This window comes from Sceloporus undulatus, chromosome 6 (genome assembly GCF_019175285.1).
Source record: "Sceloporus undulatus isolate JIND9_A2432 ecotype Alabama chromosome 6, SceUnd_v1.1, whole genome shotgun sequence".
NCBI lineage: Eukaryota > Metazoa > Chordata > Lepidosauria > Squamata > Phrynosomatidae > Sceloporus > Sceloporus undulatus.
In genome coordinates, this window is record NC_056527.1 from 129,525,482 (window position 1) to 129,545,467 (window position 19,986).

General features: G+C 39.8%; 1 protein-coding gene across 15 annotated transcripts in view; it reads right to left on the reverse strand.

Annotated features, from left to right (window-relative positions):
* The window catches only part of PKNOX2 (PBX/knotted 1 homeobox 2), a 262,424-nt gene that overhangs the window by 77,129 nt on the left and 165,309 nt on the right, over nt 1-19,986 (reverse strand). For 13 of the 15 annotated variants that reach the window (XM_042476172.1, XM_042476171.1, XM_042476181.1 and 10 more), the window contains one exon: nt 13,029-13,137. In XM_042476172.1, coding sequence (XP_042332106.1) covers nt 13,029-13,115 — 87 coding nt within the window. In that variant the 5' untranslated portion in view covers nt 13,116-13,137. Of the gene's footprint in view, nt 1-13,028; nt 13,138-14,943; nt 15,084-19,986 lie in introns of all 15 variants that reach the window. The other 2 variants (XM_042476170.1, XM_042476179.1) reach the window with 1 other exon arrangement.

Genomic DNA, 19,986 nt, shown 5'->3' on the forward strand with positions numbered 1-19,986 from the left:
GATGGAGAGTATGAAATTACCAAATGGATTCGGAAAACACACTAAACTATTTCCTGTGTTTGAGTATTATTTCTGAGCCAATCTGACTGATTTTAGCTGGGGAATGGGAACACATCTTGTCTGTCATTACTTTCTATTTCATTTTTTTAAAGTCTGCTTACGGCACCCTTTTTTGTACTGGTAGAGAAATGCACACAGAGTTTGGTGGGAAAGAATGGCAATGATGAAGCCCTTCTAGTGTAAAAAAAAATCCTTAAAATTCCCCTTAGGAATGAACAGTTAACTACATTTCCCTGCTGCCTCTTTCTGTCTCCACTTTCAGCTGCCTAAGCAAGAAAGAAGTCACACTCAAGGAACAGCTAATGGGAAATGGAGCTGCATTTTATAAAACACCACGTCTATTCAACTTAATGTATTGGAGCTGGGGTGGGGTGGGGTGGAAGGGCAGTGGTGAAGGAAGGAACCAAGCGGAGCAGCGGAGCGAACAAACGATGACACAGAAGTTCCAAAAGCCATAAAAACCCCCACCAAGGTATCATTTGTGCAAAGTGACCTTTCTCACCAGAGGGACACATTTAAGAGATGAGGATAAAGAGGCCCGTGTGACTTTGAAAGTGGCTAATAACAGGAAGATTTTCACTCTATCCTAGATGAGAGGGCAAAGTAGCCTTTGCAGTGTGGAGAACCGTACCTTGCCATATAACTCAAAAAGCCAGAAGTAATAAATATGGCTTCTCATTCTCTCTCTCTCTCTCGCCTTCATAAAATATACATGCATTTCTCCCCTCTTCCAATTTTCTCTCATACTATTCTAGGATTATTGGTATGTCTTCACTGGAGGAATTCTCTTTGGAGGATCATCTTGGAGGAAAAGGGATCTACAAGCTGGACCTCCTGAGAGACCTTCAAGTTACCCAGAAGATCTCAGGCCCTTGATCAAGTGAGGGTTTGGTGAGTGGACAACTAGATCAAGCCCAATTTGGGCCAAGCCAGTTGTCCACACATCAAAAGCCATGCCACTGCACTCTTCTTTGCACTGAGCAGTGCAGGGAAAGGGGATGGTCTCTCCCTGGAACTACTACCACTGCTTCACAGTTATCCATTCTTCACTACCTCCTCTTCTATTATATTAATTTACACTACAATAGCCCTCCATCCGCCACTGATTTAACAGAGAGAATTATTGATCTTTGGGTTAATTGGAATGACACAAGCATAATTTCCTTCAGAGGTCTATAGTTTTCTTCTGTAATGTTATCCTGAGATAGTATTCTCTGAGTTGGCTATAATGGCAGCCACATCCACTGGGCTGAACCCAATGTGACAGCACAGTGTTGCCCACATGGACCAGCTAGTCCAACGCTGCATCGACTCTGCTGGCCTGTCCCCTGTGGATGTGCCCACTGCTGCCTCTTTGCCAACAGAGCTCCATGGAGGCTGCCTACCCGAGTGCACTGCCACTTCTACTGAGGGTTGAACAGGGTGCCCATATGATCAACAAGGAGGTGTTAGAGGGACCTCCTCTCCTAGTTCACATGGCTGAATGTCTCCTGAAAATGTCACAGCCAGTGATCCAAACACACACACACACACACACACACACACAGCATTGCTGGCTATGACATATCCAGGAGGAACCCAGCCATGTGACCAGGGGTGGGTCCTCTAGTCCAGTGGTTCTCAACTTTCCTAATGCCACGACCCTTTAATACCTCGTGTTGTGGTGACCCTCAACCATAAAATTATTTTCATTACTAAATGCAAATATGTTTTCTGATGGTCTTAGGCGACCCCTGTGAAGGGGCCCTGACCCACAGTTTGGGAACAACTGTTCTAGCCATTCCTCAATCACTGGGGATTCTAGGAGCTATAATCCTAAAAAGTATCATTCCCAAACTGTTGTGATATGGGACTTGTAACTTCCTCATGAGAATATGACAGAATTGTGTGCAAACAGCCTCTCAAGTCTTCCAGAGAATTTAGCTCATTTCTTATTAAAAAAACACTCTCCATTCCCCCAACTTGGGCTCAGCATTTCCTGAACAAACCCACACTATCCAATTACTTGTCACATCGCCTGATCTGATGAATGTTTACTCAGATGTTAATGTCACTGATTTCAATTAGTTTTTCAGTTAACCACACCTAGGACTGTAGTCCAAATACTTCCTATTATCACTTCCCGATAGTTATTGTTAACATGTTTACAGAGTAATTGTAATTAAGTAAATGGGCATGTGAGTATGAGCAAAAACCTGTCTCCTTTAAAAACCATAAAAATGCTTGACCTGAAGTTTCTATTTCAGGATTTTAGTTCACAAACCCCATTAACTTTCATTTGGAGCTATTCAAAAAGGACAGAACTGTCTTTCACGCCCACCTCTATAAATGTAAAGTGGTTGATAACATGCTGAATGGCTAACATCTAAAATTTTGTTGGAGTATTATTACCAAGAAAAGGGGTTGTCTTCTGGTTTAAAAATTCTTAGTTGATGACCTTCCCTTTCATTGATTAATCAATTACAGTTAAATAATAGTTCAGGTAACCATTTCCTCAATACAGTGGGCCATTTGTATTTCATAGGGTTGATCCCAGGATCCCCTGCACCATGGATGCCAAAATCCATAGGTGCTCAAGTCTCATTATATACAATGGCATAGTAAAATGGGTCCCTTATATAAAATGGCAAAATCAAGGTCTTCTTTTTGGAATTATTTTTTGTGTGTGGATATTTTCAAGGCGCAGAGGGTTGAATCCATGGATGCAAAATCCATGGCTACTGAAGGCTGGTTGTATAACAGGCCTTTTTAAAATCCCGATGTTGCTTAAATAAATACTTAAAATATGATTACTTAAAAAGGTAACCAGATTTACTGGTAATATATTTTTCAAAGGACAACACATCTCTGTGCTTTCTTTTAATTTCCCTACTACGTTAATGGACCAAAAAAACGGTCCCAAATTAAAATCAGGTCCTGCTTTTTGATTTGTCCATTTTATTGTTTCAAAGAAATTCTATTGTTTCAAAGACAGCTTCGAAGCAAGTGTACAGCTGCAACACCAATAGATATTGGGAATGGGGTACCTCTAGCCTTCCATTCCAATAGGAAATGTGGCCATCATATCAGACAAGAAATGCATTATCTACATATGCTGTCATTTGGTCATAGGTTTAACATAGGGCATTTGATGCTCTCTCTCCCTTTCTATACATAGAGAACAATCCTCTAATCATAACCATTTTATATTTACTGCAGTCTAGAAAGGTAACTTGCTGAGTTACTTGCTACTAATACATCATCATATGTTTACTATTGCACTACAGGAAAATGCTCTCTGGTTCCCACAAATGGTCAGTTTAGATATTGAGCTTTGGAAAACCTGAACAAAATATGAAGTCATTATAAAGTAATCCTTCCCAGCAAAAAGCAACCTCCATATGCCCCTTTCATGCCATTGCTCAGACTGAGTCAGCAGTCATACTCACAAATGAGAAACAGCCAAGCAACTCATTCTTACGCTACTGAAAATTTGTGAATCACTGCCATTGCGGTTACTGACAAAACGTAACTCTATTTCAAGTCATTACTACCCCAAAAGCAACTACTTCATAGCTTTGATTAACTACATATATCCCAGTACAAAACAAAGAACCATGCTGAAATAAATATACAGATCCAAATCATATAATACAAATAATAATAATAATAATAATAATAATAATAATAATATTTATTTGTATACCGCCCTATGGGAAACCAATCCGGGCGGTTGACAACAGTAAAATATAAAATATAACAATTAAAAACACTTTATCCCTCCCCTCCTTAAGACAGTATTAAACAGTATGACATATTAAAAACACAATATCAAAGCATAAAAACAACCATTAAAAACTAAAAACCCTGATATCCCTCTGTTGATCCTCAACCATCACTAAGATGGGGCCACGGGAGGAATGAGGGAATCAGGGAACCTGGGCTGGGATGGTTAATCTGGAAAGGCCTGCCGGAAGAGATCCGTCTTGACCGCTTTTTTAAAGCTGTCTAATGATGTTATCTGACGGATCTCATCCGGCAGGTCGTTCCAGAGTTTGGGGGCGACAGCAGAGAACGCCCTCTGGGAGGTTGCCGCAAGCCTAGATTTTAAAGGCTGCAGTAAGTTCCTCCCAGAGGACCAGAGAGCGCGGAGTATTGTATGGGAGGAGGCGGTCCCTGAGATAGCTTGGACCCAAGCCATTTAGGGCTTTCAAGGTGATAACCAACACCTTGTACTGTGTATATCTGTGTATGAAAGTGGGGATGGTTCAGGTAGGTGGATGAAGGTTAGGTACATAATGTGGTCTTTTTGGTACTATGGAAAAATAATAATAAAGCTGAAATACAAAAAGGGAACATTAAATGGCCAGTGGGGCATGAACCTTCTTGAAATAAATTACTATGGGCTTCTGTTTAGACTTATTTCAGGAATCTTTAAAGAACCACTTAAGTTATAATTGAACATTTGAAAGACCTGAACCTGTCAGTTAAAGCCTTCCATGAGGATTCCAGATGACTCTGGCTATTAATATATAGTTCTGTCTGAATCCACAGAGCATCAGAGGACATGGCTCAAATCCAAAGGGCAGAATTTATGCAGAGAGCAGATCTTTTTAAAATAAATGCACAGAAATAAAATGCTCAAATGCAGGCACTCTGTGGCTTCAAGAGATGTGTTTACAAAGGATGCAATCAATAAGATTTTATTGCTCTTCCACCCAGCAGAAATCCACACAGATCACAGGTCCAAATAAATAAACAACTGATTTCTATGCCTATTGCTCTCTTCCCAGACACTCCTCTGTCAATGTTGTCCCAGAACAACATGCAAGTCCCTGTTTTGTGTCCTTGTTGTGAATCCATAATACTCTCTAGGCAACACTTACTACTGAACAAATGGAATAGCTTTATTAGGGGCAAAAGGCAGGGATGGACCAATCTGTCTATTTTACTTTTCACAATCTTAGCACCTTTACAAACTCAAGTTCATTGTGCTGTGCTTCCTATCAACTTGTAACTTCTTTAAAAGTCTGCATGAATATTTATAAGCATTTATGAGCACTAAAATGTATAACACATACAATTTTACCAAAAATACACATTTTAAAGGACTTTTCTTCCAATGCATGCCCCTTTTTAATGCTATTTGCCAGATGTACTGTATATTTTGGTAATAATAATAATAATAATTAAAATTAGAGAACTGCATCACAGAATTCATGGAAGCCCCAAACGCAAAGATAATTGCATATCCTGTATATTAATTCTGACAATGTGAATTAGACCAGTTTGTGTTAAAGTGTGAATCAAATTAATTTCTTCCCCATCTCTACCTAACAGACATTCCCAGAGGAAGGGAAAGGTGAGTAATCAGATGCAGCAGATAAAGGAAAAATCACATAGTGATACCCCTAAGAATTAGCTTAGGATGAGAGAAGGACTGTAACTTCACAGCAGGGCATCTGATTTTCATGGCAAAATTCTCTAGTCCCATCTCTGCCAGTTCCAGATAAAGGTATTACATAACAGATCATGGGAGCTGCAACCAGTCAGACTAGAGATACTAGGCCAAACTAATAAGAGTTAGTTTTCCCTGGCATCATCTTATGAGTATGCTGATATGATGATGTGCCATAGCTCAGCAGTAGAATTTGTTCTTAAAGTACAGATGGTCTTAGGCTTTTTCCAGGTCCATGTCTCACATCTGAAACCTTGGAACACTGTTGCCAGAGAGTATAGATAATATTAAGCTTGATTTGGTATAAGGCAGCTTCAAATGAAACTACAAGGTGGTACTTGCTGAGATGGACTTGCTACTTCTCATGTGTTAACTGCTCTGCTAATAATCCAATGAGACAGATTGATGGAGCATGGCTATGTTTCCTTCAGCATGACAAAGGCAGTAAGTGCTGTCAGTTGTCATTGTTTCACCAAATGTTCAACTTCGTTTTCCCCAATATGTCCACATATAACACCACTTTTATTGCCGCCATGGCAAGCTGCAACAACATCCAAAGGTTGGCTGAGGGATGCATGGTAAAATTCTTGTATTGCAAAGTAAAGACTTCAGCATCTGTCAAAGTAATCACATGCCTACTTCAGGGTATATCTCCAAATTCACTTGACTTGGCCCATCTTTACTTGTATGTGAATTAGCCATCAGGGGCTTTCAAAGAAAATGAATCTGATTTCTCCTGGGAAGGGAATCACATTTCTTCTCTACAGCCTAACATTTCTTCATAGTTTTCCAGTGATACAGCTATTGCCATAGATCTATTACTAGACTCTAAAGCTCCATTACTGAAATGCTGGTGGTGCATTTGGCAAATCCTTGACCAACCCAGAAACGAATGTTTGGAGCAGTGATTACTTTCTCCTGGGACATGAAAGTGTTTGGCACAGTGACTAGCCATGGGGCTCCTTTCAGCAGCTGTGATTTGTTAATCCATAGTATAATGTGAATTAAATTAGGCTCTTCACACTTAACTAACCCTCAGTCTGCATTCTTTTGTAACTCCTGAGGTTTCCAATGCAGCTAACAGCTAATCCCCTTCAGCCCTAAACTTCTCTCAGCTGCTGGCTTGTAGCAGTTATGGAGGGATTCCAACAATTCAAGGCCAGTAAACTTAATCCTAAAGCTGTTAGGCTCTTCTAAAATAATGAGACCCACCAATTTAAAGCTGTTAGCCTTAATTAACAGGAAAGGAGGCATTCAGGTTACGTGCTGAAGCATAGGGCTTAGCCAGAAAGCTCTGTACTCTTGCTTAGCCTCTAGCTTCCTTGTGCTCTCCATGGTGACACTGGTATTGAAAATATCAACATATATCTTGCATTTGGAAGAGCAAGACAATTAAATACAGTGCTTGTGATCAGTCTGTATGATCAGCTAGCCACTGGATTCTAAGAATGTTTGGGGCCTTGAAAGTGGCTGATGCTCATGCTTCTTTGCCACTGAGATGTGAGGGTATCATGCAGCCATTATTTCATCTATACTCTGCTTTCCCCACAAAGCTGGGATCATAAGTGCTTTACAAAATAGGATCAAAATTAAGAAAAACTATGCAGTAGCCTCCCCACCACTGATGTTAACTGGTGTGCATTTGGTAAATCTTTGGCCAATCTAGAAATGAATATTTGGTGCTTTCTCCTTTCACATGAAAGTGTTTGGCACAGTGACTAGCCATGAGGTCACTGTGTCAAACACTGTGCCAAAGGGAGTGCTTGGCCCTCTCCTTTGCCATAGTGGAAATCTCCTTGTGAACAGGCCTCCGCTGCCATGGCAAGCTGAGAGGGTCCAAGCGGGTGTCACTCATCTTCTGAAAACATGAGTTATGAAGAAAATAGCATTAAACTGTCAAGAATTAAACTAATTAAAAATACTGACATAAAAGCAAATACAGTGGGCCCTTGATATCCACTGGGGTTTGGTTCTAGGACCCGCCATGGGTGCCAAAATCCATGGATGCTCAGCCCCATTAAATGCAATGGCATTATATAAAATGGCAAAAGCAAGGTTTGCTTCTTGGAGTTTATAAATTTTTGGAACATTTTAAAGCCATGGATAGTTAAATCTGTGGATAAAGGATCTGTAGATATGCAGGGCCAACTATAATAAAATTAGCACAGTAAAGAGCTCTTTCCTTGTAAAACAATCTGTTCTCAAAGACCTGCTGAAATAAAGATCTTCACACGCTGATAAAAAGACAGCAAAGAAGAAGCCAGTCTAGCCTCTAGAAAAAGGAAGTTCCAGAATCTGGGAGCAGCCACCTACTATTTCTTGTATGAAATCCTCATGTTAACATCTTGAGTGTCAAATGTATGGTTTGCACTGATATGCTTCTCCCACTTAGAGAACATACACACATGCAAGAAAAACTGCTCAGTATCTGTGTTGACACACAGACACACATATACATGTTTCAAGATTGCATCCTTGCTTTGAGAACTGGAGAGGAGGGTCCAGGCCCAGAGATCTGGGAACCCTGCTCAGCACAGTTCTCTTATGCATTGCATTCAGTGTTTGAAATTGCTGTTTTAACTGTTTCAGAAATGAATTTAAGGATTGTTTTTAAAATCCTTGAATCCAGTTTTGAAGCAGTTAAAAGTGTTTAACGGTTTAATATCTTTTTATCTATGTATTGGTTTAATTGTTATTTTATTTGTTCATTGCCTTGGAAGTACTTGTGGGCTGGGAAGCAATATAGAAATCTTTAAAATAAATAAATAATAAAGAAATCATCCTTTCTTTTTGCAACAAACGTTTATTGGGTTGGGAGCATAGAGTCATCTCAACGTTTTCAGCAATCACATATGCATAGTAATTATCTTGGGTCATGTTTATCCCAGTTTTGTCTCAGTCAGGTCTTTTCTTCCTGGGTGTCTTTTAATTGCCTTGGTCCAAAGACTATAAATCTAGAGAGGAAGGGAAATGTTCTGGTATGCTAGGCAGTATGTTCTATCCATAAAAAAGGACTTGCCAGCCACAAATAGATTAACAGTGGTATGGAGTAATGCAAAGCAGACTATTACTGCTGCTGCAGTGTCACCACCATCTATTATAACAGTATTTTTTTCTTTAAAAAAGAGCAAAAACTAGTCCATTTATACATTTGCTCCACATGAGTGATTAGCCAAGTCTTCCTATATATGTTTAATAAGGTGGCACCCTACTCTTAGGAGGCTAAGATTAGGAACAAATAAAGCAGCCCTATATTGAGACAAACTAGACAAATTCATGGAGGAGAAGTCTATCTATGGTTGCTACTAATGATGGCTGCATAGGTTCTCCAGGATCAGAAACAACATCGTCCCTATCCTTAAGCGAAGGGAGGTAGAAGCAAATTTAGGGTGTTATGAAAAGAAGGCAAATTTTTGATAGTAGACCACAAGCTAAATATGTGTGACATGGCTGTCAAAAAGCCAATGCAATTCTGCTACAGATGCTATTCTCCATTAAGTTTCTTCTTGAAGATAGCAATTTCAGCAATTTTCTTCCTGTGGCAAGAAAGTCTTTGAAAAACGCACCGTTTTGGGAGGCTATTCACAATCCAGGACTTATTGTGTGCAAAATTAACACATGGTGGTTTTGCTCAGAAAACATTTCTGTATGGAGAATACTATTTCAATACATAAATACTAATTCCTACCCAGAAAATACTGTTGTTGTTTTTTGCAGAAAAAAAGCCCATTTACAGCATTTTCTGTGCAAAAAAAGAGTTTTTCTGTTGAAAATAGTATTTCGATGCAGAAATATTAAGTCCAGCAAAGAAAATCTTGTTTTCTATGAAACTCAACAAATATGTGAATGTTATGCAGTATTACAGTATTTTCTGCACAGGTGGAAAATAATATTGCAAGGCAGAGGAGATTACTGCATGATGGTCTGTTTGCAGTGTATTCATGCAATTGAACTGATGTCAAACTGTATTATTTCTACAGTGTAGATGCATTCTAATTTTTGATATTAGCAATTCACAGTCTGTACTGCAATCTATTCCTGGTTTTGTTTTTGTTGAAAGAATTGAGCTTCTCCGTCTTCTGTTTCTATTATGTACTCTATCTGATTTCTTTGGGTGATGTCCATGTATATGCGTTGGTTGCCTGAAAATGTGTTTATGATGAAAAACTATTGGCTTCACAAAATTCTATCAGTCACTTTCTTACTTCATTTCTTGGACACACACACACACACACACACACACACACACACACACACACATATATATAGTGTTGTAGATTTGCACAGCGCTGTATTCTCCTACAGTGAGGAGCTTCCTGCTCCACTTCCTACTATTGCATTCCAATAGCCTATGAGTACTAATATGTCCTGTTGTGATGACACATAAAAGAGGTAGTAGTGCTGTTCTATTCTGCTTCTATTAGACCTCACCTATACTAATGTGTCCAGTTAGAATGATAGAATCATAGAGGTAGGACAGACCATAAGGTCCATCCAGTTCAACCCCTTGTCCTGCAGGTAATACACAATCAAAGCCTTCCTGACAAATGGCCATCCAGCCTCTATGCTCCATATCCTATTCCCTGGAGGTGCAGAAAACAAGTTTGCTCTAGTCTCAGTATAACACCCCCTGCCACCGAAATATATTTTGTGAGTTTTGGTCTAGCTTTCTAATCACAGTTAAAAGTCATTTTGAATTCTAATCTTGTCCTCTGGAGTATTATCAACACCTTTTAATTTAGTGTCATCTGCAAATTTGATAAGCATGCCTTCTATTCCATCATCTAAGTCATTAATAAAAGATGTCGATAAAGATGGTTCTAACCCCTGATGTAGATCTCTCCACAAAGTGAATGGCGAGAAAAACAAACAAACTAGAAGGAGAAGTTTACATGTATCAACCCAACTTTAATAATTTTCTCCAAAAAATGGATGTAAATCAGTTATTTCATGTTGACATTTTCCCAGTGACTGTCACATAATCATTGTTCTTGAACAGTGAGACTAAGTTTGCCATGTTCATGTGACACTGAACTTGAAAGACAACTCTAACTATCACAAGAATCTGCTCTTGGCCTCTGGATTAAAAAGTACCGAGGCCTAAAAAGTCAGTAGCTCAAATGTTAGTGGCCCAAGGGCTTTGCCAGGATCTACTTGGTTTGGTGCAGGTATGTGTCACAGTCTCTGAGAGACTACAGCTGTCTTTTATAGGCCTGTATCTTTTACAGTTCTCCAAGGAGAGCATTAATTTGGGAATGCAGAAGTGTCTCCTTTCAGCTGGCCAGCCTCCAGCTCCCACCCCCAACCCCCTTGAGCTGTTTCCTCTCAAGTAATGTAAATGCCAACTTAAGAATGCCTTTTCTGCTCACGCCAATGTCTGCAAAGAAACTGCTTCTGGAGTTCCAGGTCTGTATTTTAAGATGGCAGCAAAACCCGGTGAGTGGCTGTTGCACATAAGAGTGGAGGGATGTGGTGATGGGGGAAAAGGAGAGAGGAATTACCTTTGAGCCTCTTTCTTATTCTCCATGTATGTTGTGTGAATACTATAAATGTTGCACTAGATGTAGAATACTTCAGACTCAATGTATATTCTAACCCGGCAGATTTTGTGCAATGATCAAAAGAAGTGGCACCAGAAAAATATGGTAGCAGTGTGAGGAAGGGATGTACTGTTTATACCCTGTATAAGTCTATACATTTTAGTCAAAACATTGGACCTCCCCATAAAAAAACCTAGGTCGACTTATCCATGGGTCAAAGTTACTACAGTGGTCCCTTGGCTTACGCAGGGGATCCATTCTGGACACACACCCCCCACAAGTCGAATAATGCATAAGCTCAAGTCCTATTTGATTGAATGGGGCTCGTGCTCGCGGCACAGGAGAGTGTGTGTGCCATTGGCAGGCACATCATTTATTCTCCCATCGTGCGGCTTCCGCATAAGCAGGAAGCTGCATATGAGGTGCCCACCTATAGTGTGGGTACACTGTACTTGTACTTTAACAAAAATGAACCATCCCCTTCTCTGAGTAGAGTCACAAAAGGTGACAGCTTAGTTCATCCTGGGAGCACCAAAAGAAGCACTGACCACCGCACCACCTCTGACCTTGGTGGTGGGGGCAGCCCTTTGCTCTTTCTCCTCAAAGAAGAACTGAAAGGAATTGGACTTTGAAAGATTTGAATAAGATATGTGTGTAGGTTTGTCAGCTTTTCTGGATTAAAATCAGGCAAGGGTATTAAAGGCTGTAATCACCGCTAATGTAGTCACCATTCTCTTTGCTTTGCCTTTTGATTTTGACACGTGTGCATTTTCTTAAACCCGTTTGTGCCTGGTCACCTTCCCCACCATTTGCCATAGTTCCCTCTTCATCCATCCAACCTTTAGGTGAGGACAGTGAGGCTGCCAGAATTTTCTACGTTCTTCAGCATTGTCTTCCTTTTCTTTGCCCTTTACATCCTTTTGTTACATGCCTCTACATTTGGTATGACCCTCACTCTATCTATGGTTCATATCAAAAATCCTTAATTTGGGGCCCAAAAGGTTCCTTCTACTTAAACATGAGATCGACTTACAATTGAGTATATACAGTAATTCTTTGCTAATTTATCTTAAAAGAAGCAGTGCTTGATATTAGCACTTTTCTTCTTGGTGAAAGGAAGTGTTTGAACATTATGCAATTTTTGAAGGCTATTTGCAGGTTGGGTTGTATGTAGTATTTTGTGCAGAATTAACGTGCAAATTGCATGTGGGCTTATTGTGCAGAAATAACATTTCTGTATAAGAATTCTCTGTGTAGAGAATAGTATTGCACAGACTATGTGCACAGAAATATTATTCTTTGGACAGTATACATTCTTTCCTGTGCAAAAAAAAATATCTTCTGAACAACAAATATTCATTTCAATCCAGATCCTTCTCATCAGAGTTTCTGGATATGTTTTCCAACCATTCCTTTAAAGGTTCTCCTTTTCAGAGTTCCAGTTTTCCAGTGCACTCTGTTCCATTTCCAATCCCTTTGCTTTCCTCATCCTGGTCAGTAACAGTTATCAGCATTCTATGCCAGGGAGCATGCCTAATGTTTTTCATAAGGCTTTTTTGTCTATATCTGTAAATTTTCTGTTCGTTAATGAGATGAATTTTAATCAATTGTTAAGTGAGTTCCAATTAGTTAATAAAAATGAACAGCTTGTATATAGTGAAACCAACAACTATGAAAAATAAAACCATGTTTCATCACTCTGAATAATGTTAGGTCAGAACTACAGAATGACCCATTGCATCAACTGTTGAATGGTGATGATTCAGTAGATTTAGCCTAGCTGAGACTAAAAATATGATGGCAGTAAATTTATAGAGAAGTAAATGAGTATGGAAGTAAAACATGCATATACACACAGGGAGACCAACTTTTCCATGCTTGCTTTCTTACTTTTTCTCTTGCAATACTCAGAGATGCTCTTCCCCGTATAAACAACTAAATACTTGCCGCCAAACGATGAGGCATGGGGGAAAATGCTCCAGCGCACTCACCTGTTGTGTTTCTTGGTAAGGGGGAGGGGGCACAGTCTGTGTGGCCATCATTGTCAGAGCTGGTACTGGGGAGACATGTTGCATCATGGGATTGATTCACATCTAGGACCTGTTGGTGGCAGAAAGTTCATCTTAAATTAAAGAACTTATTTTTCTTTAAAAACACCCCCTTGAAGTGACGCACTCACCAACCCAATTAATTCATCACCAATATAATAGTAAATGCATACATGTCTATCACCTAATGGCTGGCATCCTGTTAAGTAACATATGCAGTATTTGTCACACTACGCACTCAGAGTGGACAAGGCACAATAGTGATATCCAACTCACAGTGGCATAAGCTGGAGTTGCTCATGCATACAGTAGTACATTAAAGTATACAGAGTAGCATGTGAATGCATACTGCCTTCACGCATTCTCTTTATGTATTGCAGTTGCATAATTAGTAGTCAGCCATGGGCACTGGACATTGATCCACATACATTGTGCAGTCAGTATAGGGGTTGTAATCCCACTGCTAAATATTTACACTTCGTTGAAACTATGTTGGATCTTGGCTAATGAGTGCAGCAGCATCATTTACCTAGATGTCATAAATTGACTTAAAAATGAGCCTTTGCATCATGTTACGTCACCTCAAACATGAGATATTTTCGCAATGTAAGTTCTGATTTACAGAGCAGTGTGCAAACTAGTCCAATATTTTCTGAGGTGCACAAGTTATTCTGCCAGAATGATGGCAGAATAAAATATTGGGACTTCATTGTCTTTCATCAAAAAAGGAGAAATCTCCCTGGCTTCCAAGGTCTGTTTTAATTAATATCTAGGGTACCAAAGCCCTTCAGGATTATTCCCTTAAGAGTCAAGTTTAAATTATCTGCTCCTGCTGATTCAAAGTTTAATTTTAAGCAAGAGAGGCTCTGTGTCCTTCTTTTTAAAAAGTGGTTAAAGGCTCATTATTTTTAAATAGCTTCTCCCACGGACACAGAACCTGCATAGAACAAAATAAAACTAAGTTCTGCTAAAAGTTGACAACCGAAAAACGAAGGAAAGGAAAACAGAAGGGGAGGCGAACAATAATTTTGATTCCAACAACATTTTTGGTAAAGTACCTACACACATTATAAAAGCTTATTTTCATTCTTCCTCCAAGGAAATTGGGGTAGAATGCTTTGTCCCCACTTGCTCTCCACTTCATTATCACAGTAATCCTTTGAGGTAGGTAAAACTGGGAGAGAAGGACTGGCCCAGTATGACTCCCCTTGCATTATGACTAAGTGGAGATGTGAGCTGGGCTAAATCCAGATTTCTTCAGTCTAAGACCCTCATTTGAGCCCACAGACAGACTACATGGTACGCTCTGCATGTTTTCGACTGTGAGTCTCACAATCCATCATTATTGGACATGATCACTGAGGCTTATTGGAGGTGGGGTCCAACACCTTGAGTAGGGTTCCAGTTGCCTGCCCCTTGCTCTAGCAAAACACAAAACTGACTCCGAAAAATACTGAAGTGGCAGGTTTATGGGGAAATTATGATTTGTTACATTATCAAGTGGCCTTTCCCCAAGAAATTCAGAGATACATTTTTAGCCTTTCTAAAGAAGGTCAACAACAGAAACCAATAGGACTGGCAATTGAATTTAACTTCAACACTGTAAGTGACAAAGCATCCACCAACACACTTGAAGGCAATGGGCTACATTAGGTGGTACAGAGCAGACAATGTGCTCACGTGGCACCTACAGGTCTGCCACAATTTCAGTAGTCACTGCTTAAACCTCATTTTGCCCAATGCCAGGGCCAGACTGTATTTTCAATTGCTATTTACTTAAGAGTGAAATGAAGCCTCCTGGTAAGAGATGATCTTTGACTACTATTTGCAGGGAAGAGCTGTTATATTAATAGCTTACTTCATGAGCTTTCTGGAGGCAGGTTGTTGTCCCTTATGATTAAGAGGATGCTAGCTTAGATCGGTCTTTGGACTGATGTAGCAGGTCTCTCTATACAGTATCTTCAGTACAGTGCATCTGATTCCCCTGGGTATTAAGTCCTTAAAAAAACAACAACAACAGAGTTCCCTCCATTATTTCTTCACTGTGTGCAAATGCTTTGTATTCTTTCCTTTTCACTCCTCTTCTGTCCCATCCCCCTGTATACTGAAGTTTTCATAGCTTTGGTGTTGTTTATGCCTCAGATCAGAGAACAATTTTGATGATTATTAATAAAGTACATTTTGAAAACAGGCTCGGAAAAAAAAAGAATGAGCTCATTATAGAAGCGTTCATTAGATCCTGTTGACATTAAACCCATTAGACCAATTAACATTCCATTAAAATGGCACAGAGTCTTCCTCAGAGCATCAATGAGTTAATTCTGTATGATAGTAATTGCTCTATGAGTGCCCAAGAGGTGTATCCTCAAATGCTGGAATTAACAACACATACTCCCTCCTGAGAAGAATAAGCCAGGACTAATTGCGAAGCTTCAGGGCGCTTGGGCTCAGCAAAACAAGAGACTCAAGCAGCAGCATTTGGGCTAAAGCGGTGACCATACCAGATGTGAATGTTCCTTTGGCTGCTTAAAGGACACAAGGTTGATTGGAACATTGTTAACAGGAAAAGGAAGAAAGGCTGTAAAACAGCATGATGGACATATGAGTGGGAATCATGTGGTCCTCCAAACATTGTTGGATTGTTACTCCCAGCAGCTCCAGTGTACGTAGGTGAAGGAGAGAGAATGAGAAAGAGAGAGAGATCTGCTTTCAAGATACTTCCAACTTATGGCGAACTTATCATGATTTGTTCTTCTTGCCATGATTTGTTCACAGGAGTTTTGGCATTGCTTTTCTTTCAGGCTGAGAGTGACTCCACTCTGGTGCCACAACAGACTACAGTTCCTAGATTTCCATAGTACTGAGCCATGGCAGTTAAAGTGGTGTCAAACCAGATTATTTCTGCAGTACAGATGCAGCCTTAGAGAGAGGAGGGGGAACCTGATGCCTCCCTTCAGATATGTTTGGATTTCAAAATTCATGACTTCCTGGCACCACATCCAAAGATAATGGGAGCGGCTGTCCAGAAACATCCGAAGGGAGGGCCACAAGTTGCTAAGGGACCAAAGTCCTGTGTCCCCCCCAGCCTCACGTTGTCCTGTTCGGATGACACAGGCAAATAACTTTAGGCTGGTAATTCTCATGCAAAAACCCCCCTCCATGGCTGGCATCCTGTTGGTGAGTCCCAACTAGAGCAGACTTATTCAGTCAATTGTTAAATAGAGAATCAACATGGAGATAAATTGAATGGATTTGATGAGTTTATCCTAGTGAGAACAAAAAGAGGATTTAGTCCCATATGTACTCAGAAGTATGCGCAAATAACTGTCAAGGGATGTGTAGAAGTATTTGATTTCTCTATAACAAGGAGGAAGCTGTGAAAACATTCATCCTGACTTTTGAACACAAAATACTTGAATATTTACATCCCTACTCCAGGGTTATAAGCAGGATTCGTTTTGATCCCGACTGGGAATCTGAGGTATTCTCTGCTGGGCTTTCACCTTAATACTAATTATGCTTTAACCTGCTTAGCTTCCAAAATGAGGTGTGTTGAACATGATATGATGTGGTATACGATATAGACACCAGAATATTAAACGAGGCTTACGGCTTTCCCACATATTAGTCCAGCATTTCTGTTTATTTCCTGGATCAGTCCAAAGTGGTGTTCTTGGTACTGAAACTTTTAACTGCCCAACCTTGGGATATCTAAAATATTATACTCTCACACATAACTGGATGCCCTGATTTGACCTCTCCTGGTTCAAAGGGGCCGTAGAGAGGTGTCATCTGCAAATCTGATAAGCATGCTCCCCTATTCTTTTATCCAGGTCATTGATAAAGATGTTGAATAACTCTGGACCCAGAACAGAACCCTGTGGCACCCCACTGGTCACTTCCCTCCAGGATGAAAGGAGCCATTGCTGAGCATCCTTTGGGTTTGGCCTGTCAACCAATTAAAAATCCATTTAACAGTTGCATTGTCTAGCTCTCATTTTACTAGCTTCTTTGCAATGCTATGGGAGGAGGTCAGTGGGAAGGGGTGACACCATGAATTGCTGCACCAGGTGATGCTAACCCTAGTGATGCCACAGAATGACACTGGGAGAGGCCACAGCAGTTTGCTTTTGTCTGAGTATACAGCGAAGGACAAAAAACTACTCCCTCCTCTTCTCTTCTCCCTGCAGTTTTAACTAAATGCAAACAACGTTTGCACTTTGAACTCAGTTTGCAGGAATTGAAGCAAGCTGAGAAGAAAGCGAGAAAGCAGGAGGACAGAGAAACTGGGACATTTAAGAGCAACTGAAAAAGTGGCATAGCAGAGGATTAGTGAGAACTGTCCCTGTCAATTCAGGACAGCTAAGAATATGCATATATTAGGCAAGCATGCATATTAAACCAGGAAAAAAAGTGGCACAAAAATGGATACAAATTTTCATGCAGAATGTTTTGGGTTTGTAAATGTTGTTGTCTAATGTAGAAATGGAACAGAATAAACTAAGAACTGGAAAAATTAAAAGAAATAAAATTCTCAGATTTGCCCATTCCTATCCAACATAATGAATTGCCATACATGCTGAGCAACACTTTAAATCATAAAGTAGGATTTTCAGAGATCTTTTTCTTCAAAGCCAAAGGAACTTAAGACTTATTAAAAGTGAGGGGTAGAAAAATGGGTGTTTTCTTTTACTTAGTAGGTGAAGGGGAGGCAAATGGAGCAATGAAGCTCAGGAAACAAACACACACCATTTCATACAAAAAGGGGAAACTAAAAGTCAAAACAATCTTATTTCTTATCTGTTTGGTTATATGTTATGCAGGGAGGCCGGAAAATGAATGCAAAGGGAGTAGACATTATCAAATAAAAGAGAATGGGAGTGGAAGCATTCTTCTATGGGAACAAATCTCCTCCAAGTTAATACAACAGATAGAATTCTATATGTATCTGGTTTTCAGGCACTGTTTTCCTTTGGGTTTTCTTATTGTCGCATTGGGAAAAATAGAGAAAAACCAATTTCTTTGCATGGAGAACCTTTCTCCCAGCAGAATCTTGCAGTAAAAATATAGTTTTCAGATGAATGTGCTCAGATGTATATATCTCTTCAAGGGTAATGTTGAGTAATACCATTTGTTTTACCACCATGAATGTTGTTGCCAGCTTTCTGAATAGTGACATAAACAGACGGAAGTGAAATGCTGCTTGGCTGGAGCTCAAAGAAATATTTCTCATCAAATGCAACTCAGCATGCCTTTCCCAGATATAACCATTTTGGGATCTAACATTTCTCTGAGCATCTAGGAATCAGGTTTTAAATATTTTATTTTCCTGGGCTTTTAGCTAGCAACATCATGGATTTCCATAGGCGGATACTAGTTTGAATTTTGTTTCTTGTGTTTTTAAAAAAAAGATTGTTCTGAATATTTATACTGAACTTTCCAGAAGTGTATGTATTAAGTTTGTAAACTGATTCTGAAGACACTGTGGTGGGAAACAATTTATTTTAGATAAACTGGTCCTCCTAATGGCAAATCTGTGCTTCTGCGCATTGAGAAATGGAACCTGAATGGGGCCCACTGAAAATCAAGAGGAAACTGTGCTCAATTTTACTTATTCTCAAGGGAACCATGAGCTTTACAGGATGCAAAACTGTCTAACAAACAGATGTGGCTGAACTTTCCTCAGATAGCCCAATAAGCACTGAGATCAGGGGTTTATCCCATGAATGTCCCAGAAAAACCGTGTAATTACCTGAAACGATTTCACATGACATCGCACAAAACCCACCATTAAAGTGGTCATAAAGACGCATTAACGTGCATCGTTTTACTTTCGGGATTTCAGGGACAATGGATTTCTGATATCACTTTATTTGTGCAATTGCGTGTGATAATCATTCGTGCAATTATACACCATTTTCGCTTTATTTGCGGGATGCTTTAAATGTGCTTTAATCTCTCTTAATGCCAAAACTAGCTCCAGTGTGATAAACTCCATAGATTGTAAAAGGTGACCTTCCTAGTCATTTGGGGCTTTGCATATCCCAGAAGGTGGCAATATGGCACACTGTTTAATGATCTTGTGTATCATAAATGTGTTCCCTAAATCACAGTCCCTGCGCACCCCAGCTACTAAATCACAGGCTGCCTCTCCCAGGATTTACAGCTCTGGATGTTTTTAGAGAACTGAACATATAGTCAAATATAAAAACAAATAAAAATGAGAGACAGCTGTTGCTGATAACACTATATTTATTTTTGGGACACAAATTCGCTTTGCTGCAATAAATATGCCGGCAACAACATTCTGTTTGCTAGAAAGATTTGGGCAGCTCTCTCTCATTCTAGCTCTCTCACTGGAAACCTACAGCTATGAATCTTGAAATAATGGTGTAAAGCTGTCACAGAGTTCATGTGGTGTATCCCAAATACACACACACACACACACACACACACACACACACACGAAGTTCTGCAAAATCCATGAAAGGGTAAAAAGAGCTGTGCTTTTTTGGTGAGTGTATGGGTATGTTTGTGAGGGATCACCTTGGTCCAGAAAGTGGGCATCCATCCATCCATCCATCTCCTCCATTTCTTTCAGGCTGGAACTCAAGGCAGCTTACAAATATTATTCTTTTGGACTACAGCACTGTGAATTCTCCAGCAAGTATGGCAGGTGAGGTTCAAGGAGTTGTAGTCCAAAAAACTAACATCTTATGATAACCCCTAACTGGTTTAAAGAGCAGAAGACCAACGTCAACGTAAAGCAACACAGGACAGATTAGTTCAGGGCATAGCTGGTTTTACACAAACTCTCACATGTACATGGTTTTAAATAATTTAACTTATTTGACTATTTAAGTTGACTTTTTAACTAGATAAATTATTTAATACAGCCCAG